At 45.8% G+C, this 16191-nt stretch overlaps 2 protein-coding genes across 2 annotated transcripts; one reads left to right on the forward strand and one right to left on the reverse strand.

The window, feature by feature from the left end:
* Positions 1-1450: 1450 nt before the first annotated feature.
* IL334_002993 (uncharacterized protein) lies at positions 1451-8587 on the reverse strand (the record flags this gene model as incomplete). The annotated part of the gene is made up of 7 exons (XM_062934730.1): positions 1451-1680; positions 1731-2204; positions 2264-4830; positions 5315-5776; positions 5834-7977; positions 8045-8330; positions 8391-8587. 7 exons carry the CDS (start codon positions 8585-8587, stop codon positions 1451-1453), a joined length of 6360 nt encoding a protein of 2119 aa, XP_062790781.1.
* Positions 8588-11968: 3381 nt separating this feature from the next.
* On the forward strand, positions 11969-12619 carry IL334_002994 (uncharacterized protein; the record flags this gene model as incomplete). Its single annotated transcript, XM_062934731.1, has 1 exon — positions 11969-12619. One exon carries the CDS (start codon positions 11969-11971, stop codon positions 12617-12619), a length of 651 nt encoding a protein of 216 aa, XP_062790782.1.
* Between the last annotated feature and the right edge of the window lie 3572 nt (positions 12620-16191).

A 16191-nucleotide genomic window follows, 5' to 3' on the forward strand; every position in this document is an offset into this window, starting at 1 on the left:
GGAATTTTTCAGTGAACGCCTCGATGTCGAGTATCTTGGCGCCATGTACTGCGACGTGGTCTTGTAATGTCTTGGTCGACTTGCTGACCGCGGTGTTGCATTCACCACAGATGAAACCCTTGTACTCTGGGTGGTAAAGGAGGGTGGTATTTGGAAGATTGGTATTAATGAATGGGCCGTTATAAGGCGAGAGGTCGGAAACTATTTGAATTCTGGGGGGTTCTGATGACCCTGGGCGGTACGACTGAGTCAGTATGCTAGAATCCAATTTGAATTTTTAAAATGATATCAGGTGGTTATGGGGAGGCTCGTAACAGGGGGGGGTAATGAACTGGTGTATGAAAAAGAATTTCGCAAAGGTAAAGAAAAGCGGATCGAGTACGTTCTGAGGAGGCTCGTAACAGGTGGGAAGAGGTCGTATGTTTAAAATGAAATCAAGAGGTTATGAGGAGGCTCGTCACAGGAGGAGGGGCCGTATGAATCGAATGAATGGGTATGGAAGAGCCACAGCCAATATCCACTTACCCATGGTTTCAACCAAAGTACAGCTTGCAGTGATTTATCGTAAGAGCTTTATCAATGAACGTTTATCATATCGATTGTGGTTTTTTTTTTGTTTCTTTTTTTTTCTGGACGTTTGAATATATCCAGTACTATCGTATTAGAAATTATTATTATTAAATTACAACTATCAAGTAGAAAAGAATGTGATGGTCGTGAGGAGCCTCGTAACAGGTGGAAAAAGAGGCTTTTCTTTACTTTTCGGTTCGAGGTGGTTGTCACGAGAAGAGTTTGACCGATTATCAAAAGCTGTCGAAAGGGAGATTAGGACGAAGCTCCCAGGAGATCGTATGGTGAGACAAGAAGTTTAGAGAAGATGGGAGAAGAAAAAGAACATGGGGAAGAAGAGAGAAAATGTTGAAACCTAGCCTATATATATGTCTTTTCTTTCGGTCTGAGGAGGGAGGATAGATGGATTTACGAGTCGGGCCCGACAATACACCATCAAGATGACGCATAACGATCAGGTCGAATGGTCTCAAAGGGGCTGAATGATCAGCAGGTACCGTTCCTGATTTCAATCTGATTTGGCCACGACTTTATTATATTCGTTTCGTCTTCCCCACTGTTACGAGGTTCGTCAGGAATACCCAAAAACAGTGAATCCCCTTGGAGAGTTTTGGACGGTAGTGATCCCATTGCAACGGAAGTGTAAGATATCGGTAGTGATCCCAAGGAATTAAATTGGCACAGAGTAAAAGGTTAGGATGCGAGCTGTATTTACATGTCCACCCCAAATGTCAAACTCGATTTCAGTCTGGCGCCCCTCGTTGTCACGAATCTCGCAACAGGCAATGTAGACGATAAGTGATACATCTCACAATATTGTAATCTCGCTCAATCATTACATTACAAACTCTTCATACAGGACCTAAAATAAATGAAAATACTAGTGGACAGATGCCTTGGCCCTCTTGAAACCTGCTTCCAATATCTTTTCGGTAAACAAATCTCTCGTGTCGGGCGTGACCTGGGTCAAAATGTCATCTTTAACGTCCTGTGGGAGGATATCGGTGGATATATCTTCGAGACCCGGACCGGAGATCTTTGCGTTATCCGATAAGAGTTTACCCAGCATGAGAGCAGGGAACAGGGTCGGTGCCGCGCGATCCAAGGGGACTGAGAGGAGTCAATTGTATTTCCGGAACAATGTTCACCCAGCAACTCACAGTAATAAGTTTTCTGCAATATAATGCCCATGGCAGCAATGTCGCCGTCATCGAGACCACCGTTTTCATCGTGCTTGGTGTTATGGCAGGCTATGAGTAGCTTGCGGAGGTGTTCAAAGGCAACCCCATCAGAGTAAATGTTGATATCTGAGAGTCGACCGAGAGTACGCTGTGGGCTTACGGGGGTGGAGATTGTGTATTCAATGGAAGCGATGATATCGTCAAGCGTTGTCTCGCTGCCTTCGACGCTTTCGAATCTTGTTGCCGAGTCTTCCTCTTCATCCTTGAACCCGGCAAAGTATGCATCAAGGTTGTCTGAGACTTGTTCGTCGACCATGCCTTTGAATGTATCGATGAATCGAATATAATGTCTAGCGGGGAGTTGTGACAAGGTTCGTTTGTTGACAGCGCCGTTGGGTGATAATGCTCCGCCCAGGGCGATCGCGTGGTGGCCAATCATATGAGGATTTTTACCTTTTAAGCATGTCAGCCATTGTTATCTAGTCGCCCGTTGTTATCTAGTTGCAACTCACTCTCGAATATGTCCCGTATGATCTGGATTTCTTTCTTCAACCTCTGTTGATGGGCTTTTCTCTCGTCTGGATGTGAAGCTGAACCCGGATAGGCCGACCTGTGTCTGTCTAGAGCAGCGATGAGTCTTTTTCGAGTCCGAAATGTGTCGAGAGATGGCCACTGTCGGCCGCGGACAAAGTAGCTTTCATCGTTGTGGACGGTTTTGAGTCTGAAGTCTCTTAAGACGGTCTTGATGAATAATATATCGTGCGAGTTGGGCAATCCAAGGTCTGAAGGTAGATCTAGGGCGACCAAGGCAGTGTTGCCTGTTGATCTGACAGGGGGATCGACAGGGATTGTGACAGGGGGATCGACATGGATTGTGACATCTTCTTCCCCCTTTTCTGCTTCATCTTCGGATATAAACTCTTTTGAAAGGTTCGATTGTTGAACCGCGGTCCTTCTCTTCTTGGGAGGTTTAGGTGTTTCGATTGGTTCAGATTCTTCCCCGCTGTCGTCGTCACCTTGAATACCGTCTATGTTCATTTCATCACTATCCGTTGATTTTTTACCTTTGTTCATTTTACGTTTCCTAGGATTGCTCTTTGATTTCTTGTCCGCTTGTGGCAGGGTCAAGGTGATTTCGTGCGCGAAAAGCTTCTTTAAACCTGCCATTCTCTTTGCGGTGTATTCATCGATGATCGTCTTCTTATCTTTATCCGAAGAGACAGGTTGAGGCTGCTGGGGAATACCAGATGATGCGTGTTTATAGTCGAGATCCTCTTTTGCTCTTTGCCCCAGTAGCAAATCATCCGAAGTGACTTGTTTCGCTTTGATAGCCTTTCTTAACCTATCTTCGCATGTACCCATGATATAAACGAGAAAGGCTTCGACCGGTTTGAGCTGACCGATACGGTTAATTCTACCAATGATCTGACGGATATCGGCAAAGGACCAAGAAGGATCCATGAGGTAGATGACGGAAGCGCGATTGAGCGTTATACCGGTTGATCCGACGTCGGTGATGAGGATGACTCGAGAGCAATTCAAAGATTGTTCCATGGGAGGGTAACACCTGCACTCTTTGGAGGATATCATTTCTCCCAATCGATCGGTCGGGTGATCTTCGGCCTTTTGGAAAGCTTGAACCGCTTCTGCCCTTTGATCTTGAGTCATGTTTCCGTGCAAGACGGATGTATAGACACCGAACCGAGCAAAGTACATTCTGTAAAAGGGGAGAAGGGATGTCCATTTACAGTAGATGACGAATTTGGCACGTTGCTCTGGCTGAAGATGCATTTCGGCATCGAGCCGTTGTCGGATTCGTTTGGCTACCAGCTTGAAGGCAGAGGGTGTTTGACCGTTTGGATTCCAGTACCCATATTGAAAGGCGTGCGGGTCCTTGATCGCTCGTCTTTCTCTGACGACAAATTGCTTGTCGTTTTGTTTCAGAAGCAAACGGGCCGCTTCCAAGTAATCCTTTTCCCATTGCTCCATTTCAACCTCGATTTCGATGGGTATGACTGGTTTTATAGAAGTGAGCGGTTGGAGATCGTGACCGGTAGATACATGTGTTCGCCGGATCATCGAATGTTGGAGTAGCTGACGGATGGTGGTGATGACATCCTTCATGTCCTTCTTGTAAAGCTCGTATTCTTCAACCAATTGCCTCTCGTTGTCGTTGTCGAGGTTGAATTCCAGCTCCTTTTCATGTAACGGTCGACGAGTGGCTTTCGAAAGTTCTCTGGCCTCGGCATTTGTTTGGAGTCCAGAGATGGCGTTACTCTCCTTTTTAGTCGGACGCTCCTTGTTCCTCCTTTTTTCGATACTTTTTCCTCTGTCAGACAGTGCTTTGTATTTGGCTACGACAGCTCCGACCTCTACGGTACAATCATGGAAGCTGTACCTAGAGCTTGCTGAAGCATCGGCTGGAGGCAATGATCCATCTTCGGGCAAGGTTTTGACCAGCATGGGAGCGGCACCATGTTCACGTCTGAGGATTGCTGGGATTCCCATGATTCGAGCAATGTTTATAATGTCTAGAATACTCGTGTAGATTGGCGTGGCGGTGGCACCAATGATAAGCGCGGATTGCTCTACAAGTCTTCTGAACGGGAAAGTGAGTTGGGTATCGGGATTTCGGAGTTCGGCAATCTCATCACCAAATATCACACCAAATGTACGCTGACTGTTGAGCATTGAATTGGCTGCCGTTTGAGATTGTGGTGAGTCAGTCCTTGGAGACAGCTTTGCGTCGCCTTTGAGCCGATGGTAGGTGGAGAGAACGACGACATCTTTACGGATTTTGGATTTTGATGATTTCTTTCCACCATTCTTGACATTCAAATCGTCGTCCACCCGGCGCCAGAAATCGGCACAGCTCTTGTCGTCAGAGCCAAAACAGAGCGAATAGTCGTAGACTGAATAATACGCTGAGCCGAGGAGTTTTTTGGCTTCGTCCAGATGCGATGATATGATGGTCTTGTTTGATAACATGACATGGCAAAGACCGGTTCGAGTGTTGGTGCCCATTCTGATATCGCCTATGAATTTGACACGCAACGATTTGGGATCCACTTCGTCTTGCCTAATAGGGAATAGTCAGCATCGTTTCACCCGACTATGAAGAGGCTCGTAACAGGGAGAGGGGGAGTGGATTTGAACTTGTGTGAAATATTAAAAACAAAATCGACAAAGGTGAATAAACGAATTGAGCAGGTTCAGAGGAGGCTCGTAACAGGAAGAGGGGGAGTTGATTTGAATAAACGAAATCAGTAGGTTCAGAGGAGGCTCGTAACAGGAAGAAAGGGGAATGCATTTGAACTTGAGTGAAATATAGAAAAATCGACAAAGGCAAATAAACGAATTGACCCGACTATGAAGAGGCTCGTAACAGGAAGAGAGAAGACCTTTGAAACGAGTCAAAATGGACTCGATTTTCCCACCACTCTTCCCCTTTCCACCCGTTACGAGGCTCCCCAGACCAAAGTAAATTCAAATCATAAAAGTTCCCTCTCCCCCTGTTACGAAACTCGGAAGAAGACACAAGAACAACTAGAATAAAAACTCACTGTAACGATTCCGGACTTTTCGTAGCAAACCCAGGTTTATACGGATCCATGACGGGAGGTCGATACTGAGGATCGCGTGCTTGTTGGTCATGGTGATATCGAAGAAGGGTAATCACCATCAAAGGCACAAATGTTTTCCCCAAACCGACTTCGTCGGCTAAAATGGTGGAAAAGTGAGCGTCGGCATACTGAGGATCCAGATATGCTCTGCTGAGGATATTGGCCACGGCCAAGGCTTGGTGGACTTTTGGTAAGATGGGAGTGTGGGTATCGTCTTGTGGTTTGGCTTTATGATTGTCCCTTAGCCGTTGTTGATATAGGATTGGATTGTGAGCGACGACCTCGTGAGTGTTGAAGTATGGCCATCGAATTTTAGATCGCAAGGCATGAGCTTCAGGGTTAGCCCAAATGATTTGATTGTTTCCGTCGAGTAGGGGTTTGCCGTCAGGACCCGTCTCGAAACTAGCGAGAACCCATTAACATTCAACAGAGGTTTTTTAGGATACAAGAGATACTCACCGTATGGCTTCTTTTTTCGATGTTTGTTTCGCCCTTTGAAACTCTTCTTGATCTTGTATTTTTTCGATCCCGAGCATTTCAATCAACTCTACAGCATCAGGGTTGTTGAAGAACTCGACACCGTAATCGCCAGACGAAACCTCAAAGAGCTCAAACTCTGGATTGGGAGCTTCACTCATCCCGTCGCCGCCCAGAGTGACGTGATTGACCTGATTGGCCTCTCTCTGAGCAATCTCTTCTTCTTCCAAACCGATGTCAAATTTTTCCACGATACCGGGGAGGGTGTTCTCTGGTACGTCACCGAGTTGAGCGGCGTCTTCGGCGGCGTAGATACGTAGTTTCCGTACGAATTCCTTAAACATGCCTTGGACCCAAGATGGTAACTCGAGGGTAGAGTTTTTGTACGATTGGTAACTGGCCAAAAATTCTGCCGCATGAGACTTTACAATATCCTTTGGGTAAGTATCCTTTTGTTGTTGAGTAGGTCCTGCATCCGAGGCGGTTTCAGGTTTCAGTTGATAGATCCTGAACATGTCACCCCAGGTGTCCCGGAAAGAATTGTCCTTTATGATGATGGCGGCTAATCTACGGTCTTCGGTTTTTTTCATTGACGCCCGGAAAGCTTGGACGGCCGACTGGATGCATTTCTGATATCGAGATGCGCGAAGGTGTGGTTGAGAATCCGTGTCAATGTCGTTTTCGAATGAGGATGTGGTGTCATCCGAATCGTCGTCATCGTTGTCGTCGGAATCGTTTTCTTCTTTACCGAGAGACACGGATGGAAGTCCCCTGGCCCATTCCAATTCACCATCCTCACCGATGACGACGGCGTGTTCACCGAACATCTGATGACCAAATTGAATATCAAAATTGGATTTGGACCAATCCATCAACGCGGTATTCGCTTTTCGAATTTCAGCCTTTTGATGTACGGCGGAAGCTTTAGCTCTGTGGACTATATTGTAGAGGGTATGGTTGAATGCGGTGTGTAGGAAACCGTAATAACGTTCAAAAATTTTAACGACCCAAGGCGGAAGGACTTTACTTTGAACACCATAATCTAATCGATTGTTACCGAACACCTCTTCATCCGTATCCACGTCTCGATCGTCGACATCACTGGGGTCGGGGATGATATTGGCTTTGTTTTCACTCCGACAAAGCTTTCGGAGACCACCCTTCTTGTCGATGTGCATCGCCACAAAAGGAACCCTGTGGAAACGGACTCGCTTGGGTTCAACATAAGGCGGACCTTTCATTTCAACATTACCACCAGGAGTCTTGGGTTCTTTGGATTTACCGGTTTTCTTCATGGCCGATGGAAGAGGTTGAGCCGGCTTGGATGGTTGCGGCGTGGGGCTGTCTGGCACAGCAAGAGAGGTTTCACCAGCGACCGAAGGGGAAACTGAATCGCTGGGAATTTTGACCGGTGACGGGAGAGGATGCGAGACGGGATGATTAGGATTTTGTTTGTCAAGCTGTATCTGTGTCTTCGCTTGCTTGTTACCTTTTGTGTTTTGGTTGTCGGGTAGAGAGATTTCATTTTTTGCCGATTTAAGGGTTGTTCGACTTGCCGCTCTTCGCTTGGCTTCGGCGAGCATGGCGGGGTAGAGGTCCATCAACTTTATACCCTGTTCTTCTAGCTCGTGAGGCGATGGCACGATGCCGAGAACAGGCGCCAACTCTTCCAGTTTGGCCATGAGGGTGGGGCACTCGTACCAGGGAAATGGAAGCTGAGTGATCGCGTCAAACCACGGAACTGAAGCTCCTTGAGAGTGAATGAAGTAATTGTCATGTAAGGCCGAAGGAGTTTGGTTGACTTTGATCTTGCGGTCGACCGGGTCGTCTTTGTCCTTTTCCTCATCGTCAACGACAGTGGAGACGGCAAGAGGGGCACCAGGAAACCAAGGCATTAGAGTAATAGCCTGGGATTTCAAGTCCTGGATCAATTCAGCGGCGGGAGATACACGATGTGCATGAGGAAGTTCGACGAGTTCCTGTTTGATCTTCATTTCCGGTTTCAATTTCGATTTTGCACTCTTTTTAGGGGGTTCATCATCGCTGCCGGATTCAACGTTGGTGGGGAATGATGAAACCCCTTTTTTAGGTTTTGAGGATTTTTTGGTATGAGATGGGTCAGGTTTCTAAAGGTAAAATCGTCACTGTCAGCGAGGCTCGTAACAGGAGAGAAAGGAAAACTTGAAAACTCACCTGTACCTCTGGGACAAATGCCCCACAGAACCTAGGATCGGGTATGAATCGTGCAGTCTCGGGTTTAATGACCTCTTGATCCTCTGTTTGTACATCATTTGGAGCTTCGGTACTAGCTTGAATGTTCTCAACAGCAGCGGAAGGATCGACTTCGTGCGGAAGGGTTTGAGTCTCGGGGTTGCGTTGTGTTGCACTCAATGTTGGACCTTGAGATGTTGGATTATGAGAAGAGGATTGACCAGCTGGTGGAGGTGACGGAGAGTTGGATTGGTTGCCCGGATTCAAACTGTTTGCGAATGGATTAGCTTTGATTTTCCAAATTCTGTAACAATGGTATATTACTTACGGAGAGTTTGATTTTCCCCCTTTGTTGGAACGACTTTTGGGTTTTCCTCTAGAGGTATGATTGTCCTCTGAACCTTGAGCGGTTGCGTCTTGTGTTGTAGATGACGATGATCCAACTGCGTTTACACCCTTGGCGGATCGGGCGGGAGGTTTTTTGGGAATGGGGGTCACTTTTATCCCTTTTGGTTTGGGTGGCATATTCGATGGCTGTGAATGACATCGGATTAGTACGTTTCGAAAATGGATGGTTCAGAGGAGGCTCGTAACAGGAAGAAAGGGGAATGCATTTGAACTTGAGTGAAATATAGAAAAATCGACAAAGGCAAATAAACGAATTGAGCAGGTTCAGAGGAGGCTCGTAACAGGAAGAAAGGGGAGTGGATTTGAACTTGTGCGAAATGTTTAAAATAAAAATCGACAAAGGTGAATAAACGAATTCAGTAGGTTCCGAGGAGGCTCGTAACAGGAAGAAAGGGGAATGCATTTGAACTTGAGTGAAATATAGAAAATCGACAAAGGAAAACAAACGAATTGAGCAGGTTCAGAGGAGGCTCGTAACAGGAAGGAAAAGAGCGAAACGGTGTTAAAAGGGTGATTATGACGAAAAACGTTGATAAAGAATAGGGGAAAAAAGTGATTCGAGGTATGGATTACGAATCTCCCGAAGATGATAAGAAAAGGACTCACTTTATTTCCGAGTTCTTGATGAATCGAAGAGGAGAGTTTAAAGGACGGGGTTGACGAGGAAGATCGTGACTGTGAAAGAAACGAGCTTATGGTGGGTGTTCGAAAGGATGAAGAAAGTAGAAAGGAAGAAGAGGAAAGGGGGGATAAAAGTGAGACAAGTTGGGGGTATTTATACTTTTTGGTCCCCTAAGTGAGGTTGTGACGAGGGGAAAAGGAATGTTGATGGGGATTTAGACGAGTCGTGACTTGAAAGGAGGGTTTGATGGAAAAGGACGTCATTTTGATGGCAAAGGACGTTACTTTGATGGAAAAGGACGTTCAATTGATGGAAAAGGACGTTACTTTGATGGCACAGGACGTTACTTTGACCGAAAGAGGTAAATTGTGGTGATAAATTCACAAAGAGAGATCAACGCATGATTGATAACCCCCTTTCAGATCTCTTTTTAGATCTCAAAGGATCTGAAAGGGATTGAAATCGCCGAAACAAGTAGTAAATGTTCATCATTTATACGCTAGAAGACAAAAAGTTACATGAACCGTGCGGGATTGCTGATTTGATGATAGGACATTTGATTAGCAAAGGGAACAAACGGGGTACGAGGAGAGGGATCAACGGACGCGAGAAGAGACATGTTTGATTGGCGCAATATGAACCGTGCGGGATTGCTGATGGTTGATAAGCAACGAGAACGGCCTAGATCCGAAGAGGCTCGGCATAGACCCAATAAGGGCTAGTATGTAAAGAGGGGGATATAGAGAAGCTCGTAACAGGAGGGTAAGAGAAGAAATTCAGTATAGAGAATTGTCAATAAAGGAGGAGGACATGCCCCTCCCCACCCGTGCCGAAAGGCGTAATATGAGGGTAAAAGATTCGGTCAACAACCCGAGATAGCACCGTGTCATGGGGTGGACTACATTCCGAGATGGACCGCCTTCCTTGCTGTTACGTGACTCGTGTCATGCATCAAGGTACAGGATGAGTGAGTAACCCGGTTGTCCCTTTTAAGACCCATGTGGATGATCGTTTTGAACCCAAAGTCCGAGGTGGTCAGTCGTGAAGGAAAAAGGTCCATGCGGTTTAGCCCTTTGATTCGAGGTGGGTATTGCGAGGATCGGAACAATAAAGGGGGCACGGCAAACTACTACATTCCTAGGGTCGTTGATCTTTATTGTGTCCCATTTAACACAGTTTCGGCCCTGACAGGGGGGTTGATGGGGTGGATCGCGGGTTTCAAGGTCAATGCGCAATGCCATTTGGCGGGATTGTTTATTGTTGTTATGAGAATAAAAAAAGCAGGCTCTGAGGAGGCTCGTAACAGGTGGAGAAAGGGCCTGTTGGGTTAAATGAAAATTACAGATGAAAATTGATTTGAGATGGGTATGACGAAATTCGTAACTGGCAAAGAGGTGGCCTGTGTGAGATGAGATGAAACCGCCTTTGACCTATTGTATTGGAACCATCGTCTCTTCTTTGAGAATGCTGCCTTCTCTCACTGTTACGAGGCTCCTCAAGGTGATCTGTTTTCGAAATTACCATTATCCAAATCTGGATTAAGAAGGCATCAGTGATAGAGGTTAATCTCCTTCTCTTACTGTTACGAAGCTCTTGAAAATGCGCTCTTGAAAATGTCGTTTATGACTGAATCTTAAAGGTGATTGTATAGTATGTTTGTTATTAATTGTGCATTCTCTCACTGTTACGAAGGTCTCAAATGTGGGCATTTTCGAATGAAATGAAAAGTAAATGTATTGACAGAGTATGAGATTCCGCCACTAGCAAGGGATTAAGCGGGGTTTTATTTTGAATGTGACGAAATTTTCAGGATTTGGTGAAATGGAGTTTAAGAGAGATACCCCCCCCGCCCGTTTTAAAAGATGTTTTTTGTCTATACACTTTTACTTTGTATTAACGATAGAAACGACTAGTTTGAATAGGTATCAAATCGATTGGGCTTACGGTTATGAATGGTGAGTGCCTTGGATTGTGGTACAAGCTGACCCACCCGAGTAGAATGCATAGATGTATACATATTTCGAACCCGAATGAATAACCCCTAAATTGACCCTCGTTTTTCTAACCCTTATCGCCAGTTATCCTAACCCTGCCGTTGATTCTATCGTTTGCCCTGATACTACTGGCACCCTCTGCTATCTCGATCACCCCTCATCCTATACAAAATAGTCAACGCCCCCAGAGGACAAAAGTAGTATGGTTAAGCGAGATCTGCCTCCTCATATGGGTTGTACCGCCCATGCTTCCACTGGCAGGTCGTCATATGAGGGAGTGGATCCCAATGTGGGGAGGAGGGGTAGCGCGGACGGAGAAGAGGATGAAGAACGGATTAAGAAAAAGTTTAAAAAACGGCGGTCAGGAAAGAAGCGTGCTGGAAGGGTCGCCCAAGCAAGAATGGATTTAACGGTCAACGGATATCAGTTGAGTAGACGTGATATTATCAACCGGAGTTTCCATGTTATCCATGATATCGATACCACCACCTTTATTGAACCTATCGACGTCCCCAAACCCTTGCTCCACTTCTTCACGGCGAAACACCCCATCAGAAATGTGACGTTCAACAATCGATCGAATCAAGCGATTGCTCGACTTGTAGAGCAGCTAGGATCACTCAATCTGTCACCTGTTCGCATGGCTGGACACATACATTACGCCGTGGTCAATACCAGTACTGAATGTGGTGTACCGTACCATCTGATCCGCTTTGCCAACCTCATCCCTGTCGACATCTGTTCCGGCGCTGTCACGATTTACAAAGATTTGAACACCTGAAACCGTTGAAACACGTTCCGAAGAACAACTCTCGTAGCGCTGCTCAACGCAAAGAAGATGAGCGATCTGGCGGTCACTTTCACCCTCATCATCTTGGTATAATGGGTACTCAAGGCAACGCTGTCGGTTTCTCGAAAGATCTGTTACAAACCACCCGAGCGAATGCCAATGATCCGAGCGATCTTCAATACCAACGACGTCATGCAGCGATGAAGCTTTTGCATCACTTTGAGAAGAACGTGCTGTCGAGAATCAAACGGTGGATGCATGAATTAGATAACGAGCGATTAACCAAAGGTCACTACACAAGTTATTCGGCCAATACGCAAGCTAGATTCAACGGTGCTGCTTCTACCCACGACGACTTTGTCCATTATCAAGGATTAGCTACTGCGATCGCTGTTGGTTACGGTGAAGCTGGACGTCCCCATATTGACAGGAACGACGATCCGGATGGCTACACATATATCATTCAGCTCTCTGGTCAATCCGGGCATACACGATTCCCCCAATTGAATTTGGACGTAGCACTGGGGGTAGGAGATGTGATCATAGCACCTACCGCTTCGTTGCTCCATCACAGTTTATCAATAGGTACCGTCCAACAGGATAGAATCACCGCTGTGTTTTACACCTGTCGACATGTGTCAAGTTTGGCAGGTACTGTAGACGAAGATGGGTTCATAGCTGGCGGTGTGTTTGATGGTATACCGGCGGATAGTTTATTCGAGTTTGTGATGGATGAATTGTGATAATGTGTAGATGAATGGGGACACATGTTTTGCCAAGGAAGTGGTGAGTGAACCCGCATTAGTACTTTCATGTCGTTGCTGATGTTTCCATTAGCACATTTCCTATCACGGTGAAGGAATTCGATTTTGGGTCAACTTGATGATACACTCACACGTTATCGAACCTATACACAGTAATACCAATAGCGGCAAGAGGGATACCGTTGAGACCTACGCTGTACAAGTCAGCAAAGATGAAAAGATAAAGAAGAGAAGGAAAGAGTTAACCTACCACGGTTGTTACCATGAATCAAATTTACTATGGGTTGTTCGAAATATTCAAGAATGAGGGGGAAAAGAAAGAAAAGGAATCTAGTTGTTGGTATATTAGAAATGTAGTGAGTCGATCAATATCTACTTTTTCCTTTTCCCAGTTCCCTTTTCTTTGCCATTTCACTTTTGTTCACTGTCAAAGGAGGGCTCGGGGATAGCTTGCTTCTCGCCGAAGAGACTAGTGGTGGGGAAGCGAAAGGAGGGCCTTATCATCCCATGGTTTCGTCATTTCATCATTTTGTCATTCCCCACTTGATCATTTCGTCATTTTGCTTAATCCATCAATCCATCATTTGCTCTAATCCACCAATCCATCATTTGTTCCAATCCATCAATCCATCATTTCGCCCAATCTATCAATCCATCATCCCGCCCAATCCATCAATCCATCATTTCGCCCAGGTTGCCATCTCATTCCCCCTGATTCGCTTCAATCATCTAATCTGACGAATGCATCACTGACTTTTACAATAGTATGTCCATGCATAAATCCATCGCCACCACCTAACTACCCTATGCAATTTACATACTGGCTTCGGGTCTCCTATCCGGTACTTTGACTCTGAGGAACTGTATACCATACCCAAGTAAAACGGTTTCCAGATGTTCGTCTAGGATGAAAAAGAAGTAGTTGTCATCTTTCCTTGGGTAGAAAGTCCATAATCGTGGTGCATGGATGAGGTATTGAGGGACGAGTGGAGACCAAGGAATGGTACCTTGGATCACGAATGGATGACAGTCATCACCTCGGACCAGTGCCAGACGACAATCAAAGGGTGGGACAAGGAGTGAGCTGGAGACGATGAGAGGGTTTCCCCAGTGCTGTTGGGGGTGGCTAATTGTCAGCTGATATCGTTGATCGAGTACTCACGGAATGACCCAAGCTTCCGTTGCAGGTCTTGTTTCGGATTCTCGCTTCCTGTTGTCTGATATGGTGGATGGGTGGAATAGAGTTGATAAGATGGTTGATGTGGGATAAAAAGTGAAATAGGTAATGTTACGAAGAGGTATGTTGGGGTGTATGAATGTAAAAGGGGTGCAGAAGCATGGGGATGACAACACGAGAAGCATGGGACGATGACGATGTCGTGTCTAGATCTCATCAATCCAGATCTGTACCCTGCTATTTGCTCACCATCAATCACCCCACCTCATCATCAAAGGATGACCGGTGCTATTTGCTCACCATCAATCACCCCCACCTCATCATCAAAGGATGACCGGTAGACCGATTTGGTGATGGTGATAGTCGTATGACTTGTAAGCTTCCTTTTCTTTATTCATATATATTCATCGGTTTTCCCCTTGACTTTGTCTTCCTTTTAAACCCTTCCGTCATTCTCATCGTCTTCCTTCTTCAACATCTCCTTCTTCAACATCTCCTTCTTCAACATCTCCTTCTTCAACATCTCATCAAAAACATATCTTCCCCTCTGCCATGGTGTCACGATCGCAGGACGTTACTCTCCCCACTGATCTTGAATTCACGTGTTACATCAACATCAGGAACATGATGGCAATACCTCTTCCCTTTGTCATGGATGAAACGAGATCAAGCGTCAGGATATCCATCACAGCGGCTATAGAAGAATACTTTTCGGCAATGAGAAGAATGGAATACGCCAGAACGAACGGCCGATACCAAGCTACAGCACTGGAAAATCCCAAGATTGCTCTATGCCACCTACTCTACAACATCACTGTCAATTCACGGTTCAAACGTCTTTGGTGGACTGACAAATGGGACTTTCACTGTGTTTATACGAACACTTGCTTTCTGGGATTTCAAGAGGAAGCCGGTCATCTCTTGTCAGCATGTGAGTGTCTGGGCCTTTTGGTTGATGGTGAGCTGACTGTGATGACAGTAACGAACACTCAACCCGAAATGGGAGAGGAAATGGCTGCGTTGTACTAATTATGATTTTTAGGGGTATGGGAACGGAGATAAGTTCAAGTCTGTAGTTACAAAAAGCGAATTCGAGTAGATAAGAGCATGCATGAGTAGTAAACTCGCTAGTCTATTGTGTGTTGGGTGTACATGCAGTGATTATATTACCATAACATTCAGGTGGTTATTACGAGAGTCGTAACAAGAGGAGAGGTAGGCCGACATGTCTCTCACCGTTGCTCCCTCATCTCTTGGGAGAGTTGTCATGGGTTGATAGGAGAGTCGTGAAGCAGAGTACGTCAGTCTTTGATGGTCATCTAATGTTCAGAGTACGCCATTGATGGTCATCTACTGTTCCAAGCTATCAGTTTCATCTCTGTGATCACCGCTACACTGGTTACAGTCGTCACTGACTATACAACTCGACATATAAAAAGGATTATTCTTAACATTCTCTTTCTTCTTATTTCTTTCATCACACAAATTTGAAAACTCATTTAAAATAACAGACATTTATAACAATGTCATACTCATACGCCGAATATCACTACGTAAAATCTCAACACCCTAACACTCGACCAGCTGACCTCCTCCCTTCATACCTAGGACCATCCTATGGTATGTTGGTGATCCGAGTCCCCCGTGAACCGACGGTCCACATTGAAGGCAAACCGACGGTCAATCTCAATGTGGACCGCATTGTTCTTGACATATTGGCGATCCTCAAGCCATATGTCGAGAATGATGTGAACGGGAGACTCTGTTTTGACAGGGAGATCAAGGTAGCGTACGGTAACTTGCGCAACTGCATCGATAGGGGCCCTTGTGGCATGATGCTTGATTGCGCAAGGAGCCTAAACTACTTTGTGAGCCTGGCAGTGGAGGAGTCAGAGTTCACATGGGCATGCGCGCAAGACATGGTAGCCTATTGTGGACTTCTGGACGAGCTCGGTTTGAGGAATGAAGCAAAGAGGGTGAGAAAAGCAAGTAAGTGTTTGAATAGTCTTTGGATTGTAGTTGCGCTGATGTTATCAGCCGTCCTTTGTCAAGGTCGGTTAGCTGTAGCGGTGGGGTGGGCAGAAGAAGGGCCAGTGCGGAGGGAAAAGAAAAGGGTTAGGTTTGGGCGTGATACGTTCAGGTATTTCACAGCTTGAGCATTGTATATGCATGAATGTGTTATCCCAACAAGCGTGACAAGAAGCAAAAGAAAGTGTCTCTATTCAGCCGTTTGCAAGCATCAATATGCACCGTTGACTGTTGCAAATATGTACGCACCTAGTTGTGAGGAGGCTCGTAACGGGTAGAGAAGGGGGTGGTGACCGGTATGAATATGACCCCTCGTTTAGTTCCAGTAATCGTCCCTTCTACCAGT

This window comes from Kwoniella shivajii, chromosome 4 (assembly GCF_035658355.1).
Source record: "Kwoniella shivajii chromosome 4, complete sequence".
Taxonomy (NCBI): Eukaryota; Fungi; Basidiomycota; class Tremellomycetes; order Tremellales; family Cryptococcaceae; genus Kwoniella; species Kwoniella shivajii.